The sequence below is a fragment of the Budorcas taxicolor genome, chromosome 1 (assembly GCF_023091745.1).
Source record: "Budorcas taxicolor isolate Tak-1 chromosome 1, Takin1.1, whole genome shotgun sequence".
Taxonomy (NCBI): domain Eukaryota; kingdom Metazoa; phylum Chordata; class Mammalia; order Artiodactyla; family Bovidae; genus Budorcas; species Budorcas taxicolor.
The window spans coordinates 43,153,883-43,168,529 of NC_068910.1; the positions used below are offsets into that span (position 1 = coordinate 43,153,883).

General features: G+C 46.5%; 1 protein-coding gene across 1 annotated transcript in view; it reads right to left on the reverse strand.

Annotated features, from left to right (window-relative positions):
* SRGAP3 (SLIT-ROBO Rho GTPase activating protein 3) overlaps positions 1-14,647 on the reverse strand; it is a 248,508-nt gene that overhangs the window by 125,986 nt on the left and 107,875 nt on the right. The window contains exon 2 of the mRNA XM_052635588.1: positions 2,317-2,509. Within this exon, the coding sequence (XP_052491548.1) occupies positions 2,317-2,509 (193 nt within the window). The remainder of the gene's footprint in view (positions 1-2,316; positions 2,510-14,647) is intronic.

The window sequence follows — 14,647 nt, forward strand, 5'->3', positions numbered from 1 at the left end:
GGTGCCCAGGGCCCACAGCAGCTGCACTGGCCTGGCCACACCCTAATTAGACTTTCATGGTGTGTCCAGCAGCCTGCTGGGCCCGACTGCCAGCTGGGGCTCCCATTCTGTCTAGCGGCCTCAGTTAATGAAGCCATGAGGGGCTGACTGAGCTCATTACAGGCAATGCGAAGGAACAGGGTACCCCTGCACATGCTCCCCCAGTGCCTCCCTCCCCCGTGTCCACACTGAGAACAGGAAGAGGGAGCTGAATCCAAATCAAGAGGAAGGAGAGGGGCGGAAGCTGAGCTCCAGCCCAACCACGCAGCCTGAATGGCTCCCGTAACAGCCCAGCCAGAGATGTGGGTTTCTGTACGTGTGTCTGAGTCTGTGGTTTCAGCCGAGTGTTCAGAGCCCATGGCTGCTCTCAGACCACACCCAGGCCTTTCTCATCTCAGGCCAAGGAGGCAGAATGAGAGTGAAGGTTCAAATTTGTCACTTCCCAATAACTGGCCCACAGACATGTTTGTACAAGCCTTTCTGTCATCTCTAAGATGGGATACTGATCTGACTCAAAGCAAATGCTCAGTCAATGTGCTCAATAAATCATTACTGTTGTTGTTACTAAGAGACAGTCACAAAAAGGAACCAAAGCATGAGCTTCTGAATGGCAGGTGAGTGATTTTTTTCTTTTACTTTTCTGCATTTGTAACAAAAAGCGTTTTACTTTTATCTTTTAAAAAAGTACATGCTTCTTCCAAAACATCAGAAAAATGAGATTATGTATGAAAGGGCCCAGACAGTGCCTGGGAGGAAGTTATTAACAGAAGTATCCTCCTGCAATGAAAGTTTGAACAGATGTGATTGGGTGGGAAAACGAGCATGGCATTTGCAAACATGTAATAAATTGTTGCCCTTTAATAAGGCATTTCTTCTCCCCAAAGGTCAAGGGAAGAAGGCACAGAAGTTGAGAGCTCACAGTGCTGAGGCGCCCAGGTAAGGAGATGCTGAGGGGAGCTTGAAGGAAGAGCGCTCCCTGCCAGGGTAGAAGGCAAAACACAGAGAGAGAAGGGGGGCACAACTGAACAAAGGGCAGTCTACGCACAACAGAGTCTCGCTCACTCTTAAGAGGAGGCCCTTCCGACACACGTCACAACACGGGTGAGCCTGGAGGACATTATGCAAAGCGGAATAAGCCACAGTCACAAAAGGACCAACACTGTATGCTTCACATACCTGAGGTCCCTAGAGCAGTCAGATTCATAGAGACAGAGAGCAGAAGGGTGAGTTCCAGGATGGGGGTGGGAAGGGGAAATGCGGCATTGTTCACGGCGTGCAGTTTCACATTAGTGAGATGAGCTCTGGCGAAGGATGGGGGTGATGATTACACAACAGTGTGGATGCACTTGATGCCACACACTTGTACATTTTAAAATATTTAAGGTGGTAAACTTTATGTTATGTGTAGTTTACCACAATCTAAACCTATGTAGAGAGGAAAAAAAGAGATTGGACCCAGAGGAAAAAGGAACGGAACAGGCAGGATGGAGCAAGTCTCTGGTCTCCCGGGGTTGAGGGCCCTTCACTGGAGAGATGACTCACAGGGGCTGGGGACCTCCAGGGAGCATGGCCGAGCGGGAAACAGATGGAGGCAGGGGGCGCAACCTGGTAAGGTCATGGCTTCTATCTGCACTTGGCTGCTGGCCCCTCACGGTCCTGAGCTAGGGGGCATTTACAGCTTGAGGACTCAGCCAGGGATGTGCCCAAGAGGATCAAGCCTCCTTTCCTCCTCAAAATCTGAGCTTGGGGTGTGAGAAATTAGGACCTGGAGGATGTGTGTATATAAATAAGCAACTAAGCCTGGCACCATCCTCCAGGGGAGGAAGGAAGAGGAATACTTTGAGCATCTATTCCAAACAGAAACAATTCTGAGGCCACTGTGCTGAAGGAATGCAGACATGGGCTGGCTGATCCCCAGATAAAAGAGAACTGGGTATAGTCAGGATGTCCTGAAAGGTGATGGGCTGGCACCTGGGCCCAGATGGAGGCAGAGCCTGGTGCTTGGTTGCATAATAACAACAGAACCATTTATTGAGACTTCCTGTCCGTGACAGGTGCTTCTCTTGGTCCATCGTGTATTCCTTTCAGCATCTTTATGGGTAACGACTATTTCTACCCTCACTTTACACCAAGGAAGACTGAGGGCTGGAAATGAAAGTCACCTGCAGACCCTGGGCCTTAAAAGCCCACCATCTGCCCCCAGGGAGTCCTGGTTTCCTTGCTGCTTCCCCTCCCAGCATTGCCTCCCACTGCCCCAGACCACGAGCCCCTTCTCACTTGAACTGGTGCTCCCGGGAGCTGCGGATCTTGGAGGAGAAGCGCTCGGCCAGCTTCTCGAGGCTGCGGGAATACTCGAGCTCGATCTCAGCTTTCCGGCGGAAAAACTCCTGGAGGTCCTGGAGCAGCTGCAGCCTCGACTCCGACTGCTGCTCCAAGCACTTGAACTGCTCCACCAGCTGCGTGCGGATCTCTGTGGGCAGAGGCAGGAGTGGGCTGTGAGGTGGTGGTGGGGACAACAGGGGGACCAACCCGGCCCACCCACCGCCAGTGGCCCAGGCACTGCGATGCCAGCAGCCCCCTCCCCACCACCCACTACCCAGAGCCTCTCCAGGTACTGGCAGGACGACTGAGCAAACGCCAGGTTTTGCCACAATGTAACCCAACGTTTGCCAAAGCTGAATCACTGCAGGCCACCACCACGATTTTTGCCATACCCACACATCACGTGGGTTATTATTTCTTCCATATGATCTAGTAATTTCACTCACTTTTCTTACTGAAAACAACTTACCTAAACCATACAGTTTAATGTCATTATGGCAAGGGTAAAACTAGAACCACTTGCCGTCTTGGTACACAGAAACTTGATTCAACAAAAACAAAAATTTTGTTAAAATTCTCTCCAGAGACTTTTGCTTACCAAAGGCCCTAAGCCTAAGCTTCTGAGTCTCCATCAACAAGAGGAAAACGGGAGCGTGAGAGGAGTTAAAGACAGACTTCCTCCAGGTGTAGTCAGGACTAAGCAAGGGCTGAAGGGATGCCATTCACCTTCAGGTTTCAGGGTTATTTAAGGGCATGTGTGTTTTCCTCTCTCAGTCACCTTGAGATTCCATGCATCACCATCTCAGGTGCCACCAGAGAATGTAGTCCAGGCTTCAGGAAATCCTGACAGAGCAAACCAGGTCTGTGCACCCAGGGCAAAAGTTCACAAGCAGGGGCTCGAGATGAAAATCACAGCCGGATCCCAGTGGTTTCGCCACTGCTGCCATCACCACACAGTAGCCTCTTCCCCACCATCCCACAGGCTGCCCAGCAGATCAGTCTCTCCACACTGTGTTCACACCAGCTCCCTGCTCAAAAATCCCCAAGGCCCTCCTCTGGCTGAGTATTAAGCCCAACTCCTTGGCACGGAATTCAAGGCCACCCACTATCTGACTCCAAACTTCTCTGTATCTCCCCGCAGTGAGCTCGCTATTCCTTCAAACCAGTCTCTGAGATGTCCAATCCTATTGTAGAAACGGGCCTCCTGTCTGAAAAGGTGGCCAGTACCATCTTAGCATCCTTTGGAAAAGGGGTCTTCAGGGCATGCAGCGCTACTCTGGGGCGCTGGAAGCCTTGCCAGGGGGTGCACAGCAGGAACTGTTACAAAGGCATGGGTGTGAGATCTTACTTCCATTCCCACTCTTCCTTTGCCTGACAATGTGCCTCGGCAACTCTCCTTTCCCACCTGCCTCTTCACAACCATCCTCTCTGTTTGCAGAAGACCATCTTCTCCCTTATTCAGAATCTGATTATGGTACAATTTCTCAGAGTCAAGGTAGAGAACAGTTAAAAACGTTGGCGCTAGCAAAACCTCTTTAATCTAGGGACCATGAACCCTTGCTACAAAAAGTGTGGTCCATAGACCAGCAGCATCAGCATCTTCCATAGCCTTTTTAGAAACACAGCCCTTGGTCAGTCCTGACTATACCTGGAGAAAGTCTGTCTTTAACTCCCCTCCCACTCCCGTTTTCCCCTTGTTGATGCAGACAGAAGTCTTAGTCTTAGAAACAATACCCATAGACTTATTAGAAACCTTAGGTCCCAACCCAGACCTTCTGAATCACAATCTGCATTTTAACAAGATCCCTGGATGGTCCTTATGCACCTTAAAGCCATCCCGTCCATCTCGTTCTGAGAAGCACTTCCCATTCTGTCTTACTTTTTATTTTTAGTAATTATTTATCAAATTATAAAACACTGATATTATTTTGATGAACTGAATGATAAATCAATATGAAATAAAGATACTTAGGGTTTATGGTCAAAGCAAATTTTTCAATGTCCGTTTCAATTTACATACATATTTTGGACAAAAAGAAAAGAGAAATCAATAAAAAAAAGTTCTAGCATGAAAACATACTATGTAAAATTCTGTGAAGGAAGTAGAAGGGAATTATGAGTTCAAGAAGGTAAAGATAGGAACAATATAGCAATACAATTTCTGACTTGCACAGGTAATTTTTGGTGAGTGGCGGTGGATACAAATGTTTTGTGGTATTTATCTTCAGTTCAGTTCAGTCGCTCAGTCGTGTCTGACTCTTTGCGACCCCATGAATCACAGCACGCCACGCCTGCCTGTCCATCACCAACTCCCGGAGTTCACTCAAACTCACGTCCATCAAGTTGGTGATGCCATCCAGCCATCTCATCCTCTGTCATCCCCTTCTCCTCCTGCCCCCAACCACCATGCAATTCCACCCACAGATCATATCTAGAAGAAATCAGTGTTTATGTCTACCCCCAAAATATGGAAAATACTCACAGCTTTATAGCTAAATATTAGAAACAACCCAAAATGTCCATTAAGAGTACATAAGATTTTTTTTCAAAAGGGCAGTTTATTTCAAAATACTTGTCAGTCGTAAAATATTAATAGTAAAGTGAATTTATGCAAGGAGTAGGTAAGATTTTTTAAATGTGAGATGTTCATTCAATGGAATACCATATGATAAGGGAAAAAATGATCTACTGCTACCATGCTGATGTCAAGAAGCAAGGAAAAAAATTAGATCATGCAAAAAATAACTTACGGTGACTGAGTTCAGAGAAATGATCACCTTTGCGTGTAGTGACTGAGAGAGGGTTCAAGGTTACATTCTGGAATACTGGGGATAGACCATTACACCTTCATCTGGTAAAAATTAACTGAGCTGCACACTAAGATCTGAGCATTCTACTATACTTAAGTGACACATCAATAAAAAGGCAAGCTAAAAACTGCTGTTATTCAGTCTGCATTTGATACAGTTAAGAGGGTAGAGTAATTTTATTCTACAAGGTTAATATTTACAATATGGCAGAAATGATATCCTTCGTAACTCTTTAAATTTCTAGTGAACATTTCAGATGTCAAGTTAAAATGTGTGAGGCAAAAGAGATTTTTTTTCCCCCCCAAAGTTCATGTAGAGGGTAGGCAAGCAAAAAAGTTTTAAAACCAGTGTTTTAGAGGCCAAGCACTGCTCCTCCCAGGAAGTCCTGGCTGGCTCAGCCCTCATGACCCCACTCTGAACTCCCATGGTACTTGCAATTGGTCTCAGAGCGCCTTGTGCTGTTTTCTCTTAATTCTTTCGTGGACACATGTCATATTAGCTCCTACAAAAGAAATTTAAGATCTGACAGTGGATTCTCCCAGCACAAATATCAATATCTATATAGCAAATCCCTATTTACCTTTACCAAAGTGCTTTTACCCAAGGACATCAAATGTTGTGATTACGGGAATCTCACCCAATACACACCACATATGCACACACACCCACATACAACACACATATCACATTCACATGCCACATGACCTCACATTTACACACATCACACACATCTACCACACATACACATACCAGACACACACCGCATCCATATACCACAGAAACTCACATGCTGCACACATACCACACAATCACCACAACCACCACACATTCAGACACACATACCACATACCCACACCACTAACACACCACATCCCAAACACACACCACACACAGTCACACATGCACATACTATACTCATACCAGACATGGATATATTATTACTTCCCTGGTAGCTCACACGGTAAAGTGTCTGTCTAGAATGTGAGAGACCCAGGTTCGACCCCTGGGTTGGGAAGATCCCCTGAAGAAGGAAACGGCAACCCACTCCAGTACTCTTGCCTGGAAAATCCCATGGACCGAGGAGCCTGGTAGGCTACAGTCCATGGGGTCACAAAGAGTCGGACACGACTGAGTGACTTCACTTCACTCATTTTTACAGGTGAAGAAACCAAGACTCTGTGTAAACTAATCAGGAACTTGTCCAAGGTCACATTTTGCTCTATGAACAATCTACACAGGCACTCCTTGATATGGCTTACTTGTTAAACTGGATTGAGATGCCATCACTCCCACAAGCGCAAGCCCTGCCATATTGATACATAGTTATAAAAATGTTATCTAAATATTTTAAAAATTACTTTTAGAACATCTACTATTTGGGACTCAAAATAACCTTAATAATAATCGTAAGTACTTACAGAGCACACCATGTGTTCCATGCCTGATGTTGAGTTCTCTGGATATTTGTCTCACATAATCTGTATAATATCCCCTCTAAAGTGGGTGCTACTAGTATTTCCCCACCTTTTCTCCACAGATGAGGAAGTGGAGGCTCAGAAATAAGTAGCCTCTGGTCATAACAGCTGGTGTGTGGCAATTAAGCTAGGAACCAAGCCTAGGTCCTCAGTTGAAAGCAATGACCCTCCAGACACCTCACTAAGAGGAGGCCATATTATTTTCTTTCAAGACTTTAATCCATCTGTATTCAATTTCTTGTATCCTTTTTGTAACAAGATGGTGGGCTAAAGAGATAGTATTTATCAAACATGCTGCAGCCACTCCTTTCCTCCATTACAGGGCATTATCAGGAGCCAACATTCTCCTGTTTTAGAAGGAAATCTCATAAATCACACTTCGCTGACAGGAGACGATTTGGAGAGAGCAGAGCAAACTCGCTCAGTTCACACAAGCAGCTGGAGCCTGGAGCAGCTTGGACAGCTCACAGTCAAGCCTCTCTCACAGGAAACGCCCTGGCAGGAGCGACTGCTGCCTGCCTGCCGATGCTGTGGAACCTGCTGGGATCTGATTACTCATCTCCTTATTTCTAACTCCCTCCCAAGTTGCTCCTCCTCAGAGCCAGCACAGATTTGGCTTTTCTCATCAGAGATTTCAAAGAGAGAGAAAAATAAATAAATAAAACAACTGCTTGCAAGGCATAGACTTCAATCAGAAGATGGTCCCCCTAGGAATGGTTCCAATCTCGGCACAGCACTGAGTAGCAGAAAAATAATGGGGGTTGGGCAGGGAGGATAAGGGGCTTAGAGAGCTGGGAAAGGCCTTGATATCAGAACTTTTAGAGCTGCAGGTGACCGCCCTGACTCCTCGCACAGCCTCCTGGTTTTACAGAGACATGAGGCCCAGAGAAGTCCTCCTGAAGCACAGCCTCCCTGTGTCACTCTCCATGGAGTAATAGGAGAGAACAAATCTAACTCCATATTGCCTCTGTCTCTTTTACATTTTTTTTTCTCGTCAAAAGACCAAATTTATTTAATTGGAGGTTAATTACTTTACAATATTGTATTGGTTGTGCCATACATCAACATGAATCCGCCACAGGTATACACGTGTTCCCCATCCTGAACCCCTCACCCTCTTCCCTCCCCATACCATCCCTCTGGCTCGTCTCAGTGCACCAGCCCCAAGCATCCAGTATCATGCATCGAACCTGGACTGGCGATTCGTTTCATACATGATATTAGTATACTAACGCATATATATGGAATTTAGAAAGATGGTAACGATAACCCTGTATGCGAGACAGCAAAAGAGACACAGATGTATAGAACAGTCTTTTGGACTCTGTGGGAGAGGGAGAGGGTGGGATGATTTGGGAGAATGGCATTGTCTCTTTTACTTTAACCTTTGCCTTCTATTGCTTTTGCTACAAGTTAACCGCAAGTTTATTAAGTTAATTTAATAATGCCTAAAGCCTGAAGTATACAGGATAGCCCATTCTCAAGGCTCTGTCCCAAAAATCCCCTGTGCTCCACCTATTTATCCTTTCCTCCCTCCTTGCCCCAACTCCTAACAACTACTCTTTTTTGTTTGTTTTACTATCGCTGTGGTTCGGTCTTTTTCTGAATGTCATATAGTTGGAATCATTCATTATGTAGGCTTTTAAAACTGGCTTCTTTTACTTAGTAATATGCACTTATAGTTCTTTCACGTCTTTTCATGGCTTTTTTTCATGGCTTGATAGCTCATTTCTTTTTATTGCTGAATAATATTCCATTATCTATAATAATATTAATGGTTTCTTTATCCATTCACCTTTTGGCAATTATGAATATTTTGGGCAAGTTTTTGTGTGAACATAAGTCATAAGACTTCCCTTGTGGCTCAGCTGGTAAAGAATCTGCCTGCAATGCAAGAGACCTGGGTTTGATCCCTGGGTTGGGACGATCCCCTGGAGAAGGGAAAGGCTACTGACTCCAGTCTTCTGGCCTGGAGAATTCCACAGACTATATAGTCCATGGGGTTGCAAAGAGTTGGACACAACTGAGTGACTTTCACAAGTCATCCTCACTCCATCTGGATAAATACCTTTTTGTTAACTAATAAGCAGATGCTCCAATACTTTGGTGTGAAGGGCCAACTCACTGGAAAAGGCTGATGCTGGGAAAGGTTGAAGACAAAAGGAGAAGGGGGCAGCAGAGAATGTGATGGCTAGACAGCATCACTGACTCAATGGACATAAATCTGAGCAAACTCCAGGAGACAGTGAAGGACAGGGAAGCCTGGCGTGCTGCCATCCATGGAGTTGCAGAGTCGGACATGGTTTAGTGACAGAACAACAACCACAACAAGACTAAATTTAACAGCAGTTTTAGGTTTATAGAAAAAAGGGGGAGTTCTAGTTTTCAAAATTAGTACAAAATTCAAAAATTAGAAAGGGTATAAAGAGAAAATTCTCTCTCCCACCCTTGTTTGCCAGCCATCTGGTCCCTCTCTAGCAAGGTAACCACGTTTCCAAGTTCATGTTTCTAGAAATAATGGCACATTTGAAAAATATTATCTCCCGTTTTTATACATATTATAGCATGACATTCACAGTGTCCTGTACTTTTTTCTTTTAAAGAATACTTCAGGGCAGTGGGAGGTGGAGACTTCCCAGGTGGCCCAGTGGCTAAGACTCTGCGCTCCCAACGCAGGGAGCACAGATTCAATCTCTGATTGGGGAACTAAGAGTCTGCACGCTGCATGGAGCGGTCAAAAAACCAAAAACAAAACACGCATGCACACACACAACACATTGGGGAAATCAATCCACGTAATTTTATAAAGACTTTTCACACTCCTTTTTTAAAGCACTATAGAATTCCATATTCTATATTCCAAATGTTAACTTTTTTTAGCCAGCCCCCTTTCCTGGACCTTCAGTTTGTTTGTGATCATTTACCACCATAAAAAGTGCTGGAATAAACAACCATATACAAGCCTCACTTTGCACACATGCAGAGATGTGATCTGTGTGATGAATTCTCCACCTAGCAGTGCCAGATCGAAAGGCAGTGATTGGTCTTAGTATTCTGAGACTGCAAAAGTGCCCTTCCCTGAAATTTCATCAACTTGCACTCCCACCAGAAATTTATGAGAGGGTCACCGGCACAATTAGAAAGCTGACATGCTGGGATTTACTTCAAAATAACCTTGATGGGGGACCAGGGAGTGGTCATACTATGGGTAAAAACAAACAAACAAACAAACAAAAAACATGATTGGCTTTGAGTTGATTGGAGAAGTTTAGTTGTGGTGAAGAACATGGGGAAGAGGCTTCTTATACTATTCTACTTTTTGTAATGTTTGAAATTTTCCACAATAAAAAGGAGAGCAAAGAAAGTCAGTCAAAGCCAGAAATGGGATACAGATCCTGCAGCTTTGATTAACAGGTCTGACCAGTTAGAAATTAAGTATGCCAATAACTTGTCCCCAGAGGCTTCTGCCCCTAGCCCAGGGAGGGCTCTCCTGGGCTAGAGGGAGAGGCCAGAGAATGACTGTAAGAGCAGGCCCCACTCAATTCTCATCCTTGCACCCTGTCCTGAAAATGGGGTAAGTTTTTTGACACTCCCTGGGGCAGCAAGGCCCCACTTTCACAGTCTGTATCCATCCTAAAAATCAAGTGAGTGTGTGTCCCTCTGGTCCACAGAGGCAGCTGGTGTATCTTCCTCAGGATGAAATTTCAGGAGCGAACAAGGAGAATGGTATGTTACACAACTGCACATTCCTGCCTGAGTCTGGTACTGTTCTCACTTCTACTTTATAGATGAACAATTGAGACTCAAGGAGGGGGTGTGAGTACCTAGGGTCACCCAGAAAGGGGCAGAGCCAGGGCTCAAATCCAGAGAAAGGGGTAGACAGGAACCAAGATGACCCAGTCTCCAGTTCAGGGTGCTTTTCCTGGGGTTCTCGTGCCTTCCCTTCCAAGGATCGTGCCCCACTCTACCTCCAGTCTCCACCCCACACTGCAGCTGTCATCTCAGTGCCATTCTCACTGGCTCTGGCTGTCACCATGTCCCCCACTGCAACCTGACCTTGCCCTCAGGCCCTCCTGTGGTGGAGGGAAACATCAGTTCAAATCCTGGCCCTGCAACATACTTAGCTGGTGGACTTGGGAACATTTCCTCATTTCTCAGAGTCTCATTTCCCCCTGTAAAAATGGGGATGTTAATAATATACCTCAGATTGTGGTCTTAAGTGTTGATAAGTGACCAAGGAGAAAGTTTTTCATATAGTGCTTCATATACATTAGCACTGAACCTAGTGGCTACTAGCCACACATGGCTCTTTAAATTTGATCAAAATAAAAAATTCATTCCTCAGTTGCACTTGCCACATTTCCAGTGCTCAAAAGCATGGCTACTATATTGGACACTAAAGAACACTTTCATCACTGCAGAAAATTCGACTGGATAGCGCTGTATGAAAGGCTCGACAACGGTTAGCTATGATTGTCATTCATTATTATTGCTTTCTGTGGCCATTTCTCATCTTCTCAGGTGGAATAAAGACCTAAGGCAAGAGTGACATCCATGCTTTATTACTCAGATTTTGCGCTCAACCCCTCCAACTAGAGCAGTGTAATGGGGCCCGCGAGGCCCGCAGAACAGCAAGATGGAGATCCATTCTCATTGCTACCAGCCCAGTGCACAGCATCCTGAGGGATCCACTGCCATCCTCCTCCGGCCTGACGAGAGACAGAGTGGCAGAGAGGATGGACGCAGCAGAGCCTGAAGCCCAGCTGCTCTCAGGAGGTGGACTGCTGTCTCTGCCAGAGGCCACTGTGAGGTCTTGGGCAGACAAGTCATTTTCTCTGAGCTGTTTTCCAGTCTGTGAAAGGCAGGTAACTACAGATATCCTGCAGAGCTGCTGCAAAGATCAGACTAGAAATAACGTGTGGTCTGTGCCAGACGCCTAGAAGACCCTCTGTAAACAGCCTCCACGGAGAGGTGGCAGGACATAGCAGGAAGGAAACAGCCTATAGGCTTTGGGGAGAGCCAGCCTGGGTTCCAAACCTGGTTTTCTTCACTTTGTATAAGTCTCTTTGGCTCTCTGAGTCTCTTTTCTAGTCTATAAAATGGGGAATAACAATACCTTCCTGGTGGGTTTGTCAAAAGGGCGAGAGGTGGTGTGCACATGAGGCTCCCTGTGCCTGGTACCCTGTGCCTGGGTACCTAGCGGGTAGGAAATAAATGGCAAGAAGGGGGCGTCACTGCCGCTGCAGCCGCGCAGAGTGAGCAGAGCTAGCTGACTCTCAGGCCCAGGCCGCGCCCTCTGTCCACAGGCCCTCAAGGACTGTGTATCGCCCCGCGACAGCCCGGTGAATCATCCTTCGGCCTCTTGGCGCTGGGTTCCCCCCCTCCTTCCCCGCCTCCTCGCCAGCCTGGGCCCACGGTTCTTTCCTTCTCTGAGTCCTGCACCGAAAGCTCCACGGCCCCGGCGCGGGCCCTGCACCCTAGCCGGGTCTCCCAGCCTCGTGTACCTAAAAAGGCACCTCGTCATGGGGCCCCGAAACCCAGAGGGCGTCCGGGTCCCCGCTCCGTGGGCAGGGGCGGAGCGCACCGGCTGCCAGGCCAGAAGCGGCTCCCCGCCGTTTCCCCGGCAACCACTGCCGCCCGGCCCAGCAGAGCCCGCCTACCCTCTAGAAGCAAGCTCATGTCTGCAGACTCCAGCAGGCTCACAGCACCTTCTATTAAATTATCTCTCATTTTGCCCGGGACCCCTACCACTGACATCAGTCCGTCCCTGATTAACTTTGACCAGGCCCTTTCCCATCCTTCATCACTTCTGACCACAGAAATGGGCAGCAGGGAGCGGGTGGCTGTCCCACCATTTTACAGGAAACTGAGGCCCACGAGAAGGTAAAGGACCTGGGGGAATCGCAGGATTCAAACTCCGCTAGCCTGACCCTGCTAGGCGTTGCCCGCTAGCTCTGCTCCCCACCCACACAAGGGATCAGACCCAGAATGGGATTGTTTCTCAAATCTTATCAATGCCTCAGCCCTGATAAATGGGCCACTGGGTGATGCGGTGCCAAGAGCTGAGTCTGGGATCAGACTTGCTGAGTTCAGAGCCTGGCCTTGAAGCTTGATAGCTGCGTGAACTTCAGCAAATCAGTTAGCCTCTCTGGGCCTTGGCTTTCCCATCTGCAAAATTCTGGAAGGAAAAAACAGCAGAAAATGACTGCTTGGTGCTTCCCACAAATTGTCTCCTTAGGAAGAAGTCCCTACTACTGTTATTCCCTTTTGCAAAAACAAAAGAGATTGAGGCACAGAGAGGTGAAGTGATTTGCCTAGTTTCACCTAATCATTAAGCTCTAAATCATGTATCACTTGCCAGAGATGTTTCCTGGGTGCCTGTGTGTGTGTGTGAGTCGCTCTGCTAAGTCACTTCAATCGTGTCCGACTCTGTGCAACCCCATAGATGGCAGCCCACCATGCTCCCTTGTCCCTGGGATTCTCCAGGCAAGAACACTGGAGGGGGTTGCCATTTCCTTCTCCAATGCATGAAAGTGAAAAGTGAAAGTGAAGTTGCTCAGTCGTGTCCGACCCTTAGCGACCCCATGGACTGCAGCCTTCCAGGCTCCTCTGTCCATGGGATTTTCCAGGCAAGAGTGCTGGAGTGGGGTGCCATTACCTTCTCCCGGGGATCCTCCCGACCCAGGGATCGAACCCAGGTCTCCCGAATTGCAGGCAGATTCTTTACCATCAGAGCCACAGTGGACTCCTGAGCACTTACTATATGTACTATTCCAAGTCAGCCAAGCTTCGATACTCTGTCTTTATCCATCTCATATTACTCAGGGTATTGAAGGCCAGGCTGAGAATAGATGATCAAATCACACTGACTCAGGTCCTCCTTGAAACAAATTATGTCCGCTCCCAGCTTACTGGGGGGTGAAAAAACACATATGCTGGAAAGGAGCTGGGTGAAGTGACTGGCATTTCCCTCTCTGCTTCTCATCACCAGACCCTCCCCCAGAAAGAAAGCACAGTACATGGGCTAATGTTTTGGAAAAAAAATAAGAATTATTTAATGATGGTGATGACCATGCTATTTGTCAACCAGGAAAATCTTCCTCTAAGAGGAAATTATCTGGTTCCAAACAAACTAAGGAATTACAATTATGGTTGACAAGATGAGAGATGTGACTGCCACTCCCTACTGTGATCCAAAGCACAGACCCAGCTCTGCAGCATTGTAAGCATCCCTACCTCGATTGTTAAACCAGGTCTCTCAAGCAGAGTTCAAAGCCAAGTGGGTGGGAGAGGGGGTTTCCCTACAGCATCTGGGCCGTGTCCAAATAGCAGCCATTCCTTCTCAAGAAGAAGTTAGACAGAAGTTGCCTACCCACCTTCCAGATGTTCAATGAAAAGGAAAGAAAGGTCAGAATAAGGCCATGGCTCCTACCAGAAGCTGTGAGTTAAAATGGGACGTGATCAATTTTCAACACAAGGTTAATATTCACGGCTTTGCTGCTCAATGGTCCTTGAAAGATCAGCTGCATTTAAATGGGAAAAGATCAGGAATCATTAATTCCTGAATTTCCAGCTGCATCCTCTGACCAAGGGCATTTTCCTTTATGTTTCCAATCCTACTCTGCTCCTAGAATCCAGAAGTCACAGAACTAGGGACCCCTGGAAACATCTAAGTGCTCCCCAAAGTTCAGAGTCATTCCCACATTTCCCATTCTCTAAAAACCCTCTATCCTGTATTTTTAAAAATATATTTCTCTACATCACCTCACTTTTTACACGGGATACTTTACAGTATTGCCATAAATGGAAAAACCTGAGTCACTCTCCATTAATGGAAGGTAACTGTAAAAATAAATACAATGACCATAAAATAATGTTATTAAAGTCTACCTAGAGTCTGTAGCTGAGACCAGTGGTTTTTTTTTTTTTTAATAAAAAGAGTTTGGTAAGTATTAAAGGAAGTGTTGAAGACACGCTAGCACCTAACAGCAATTTTCTCCT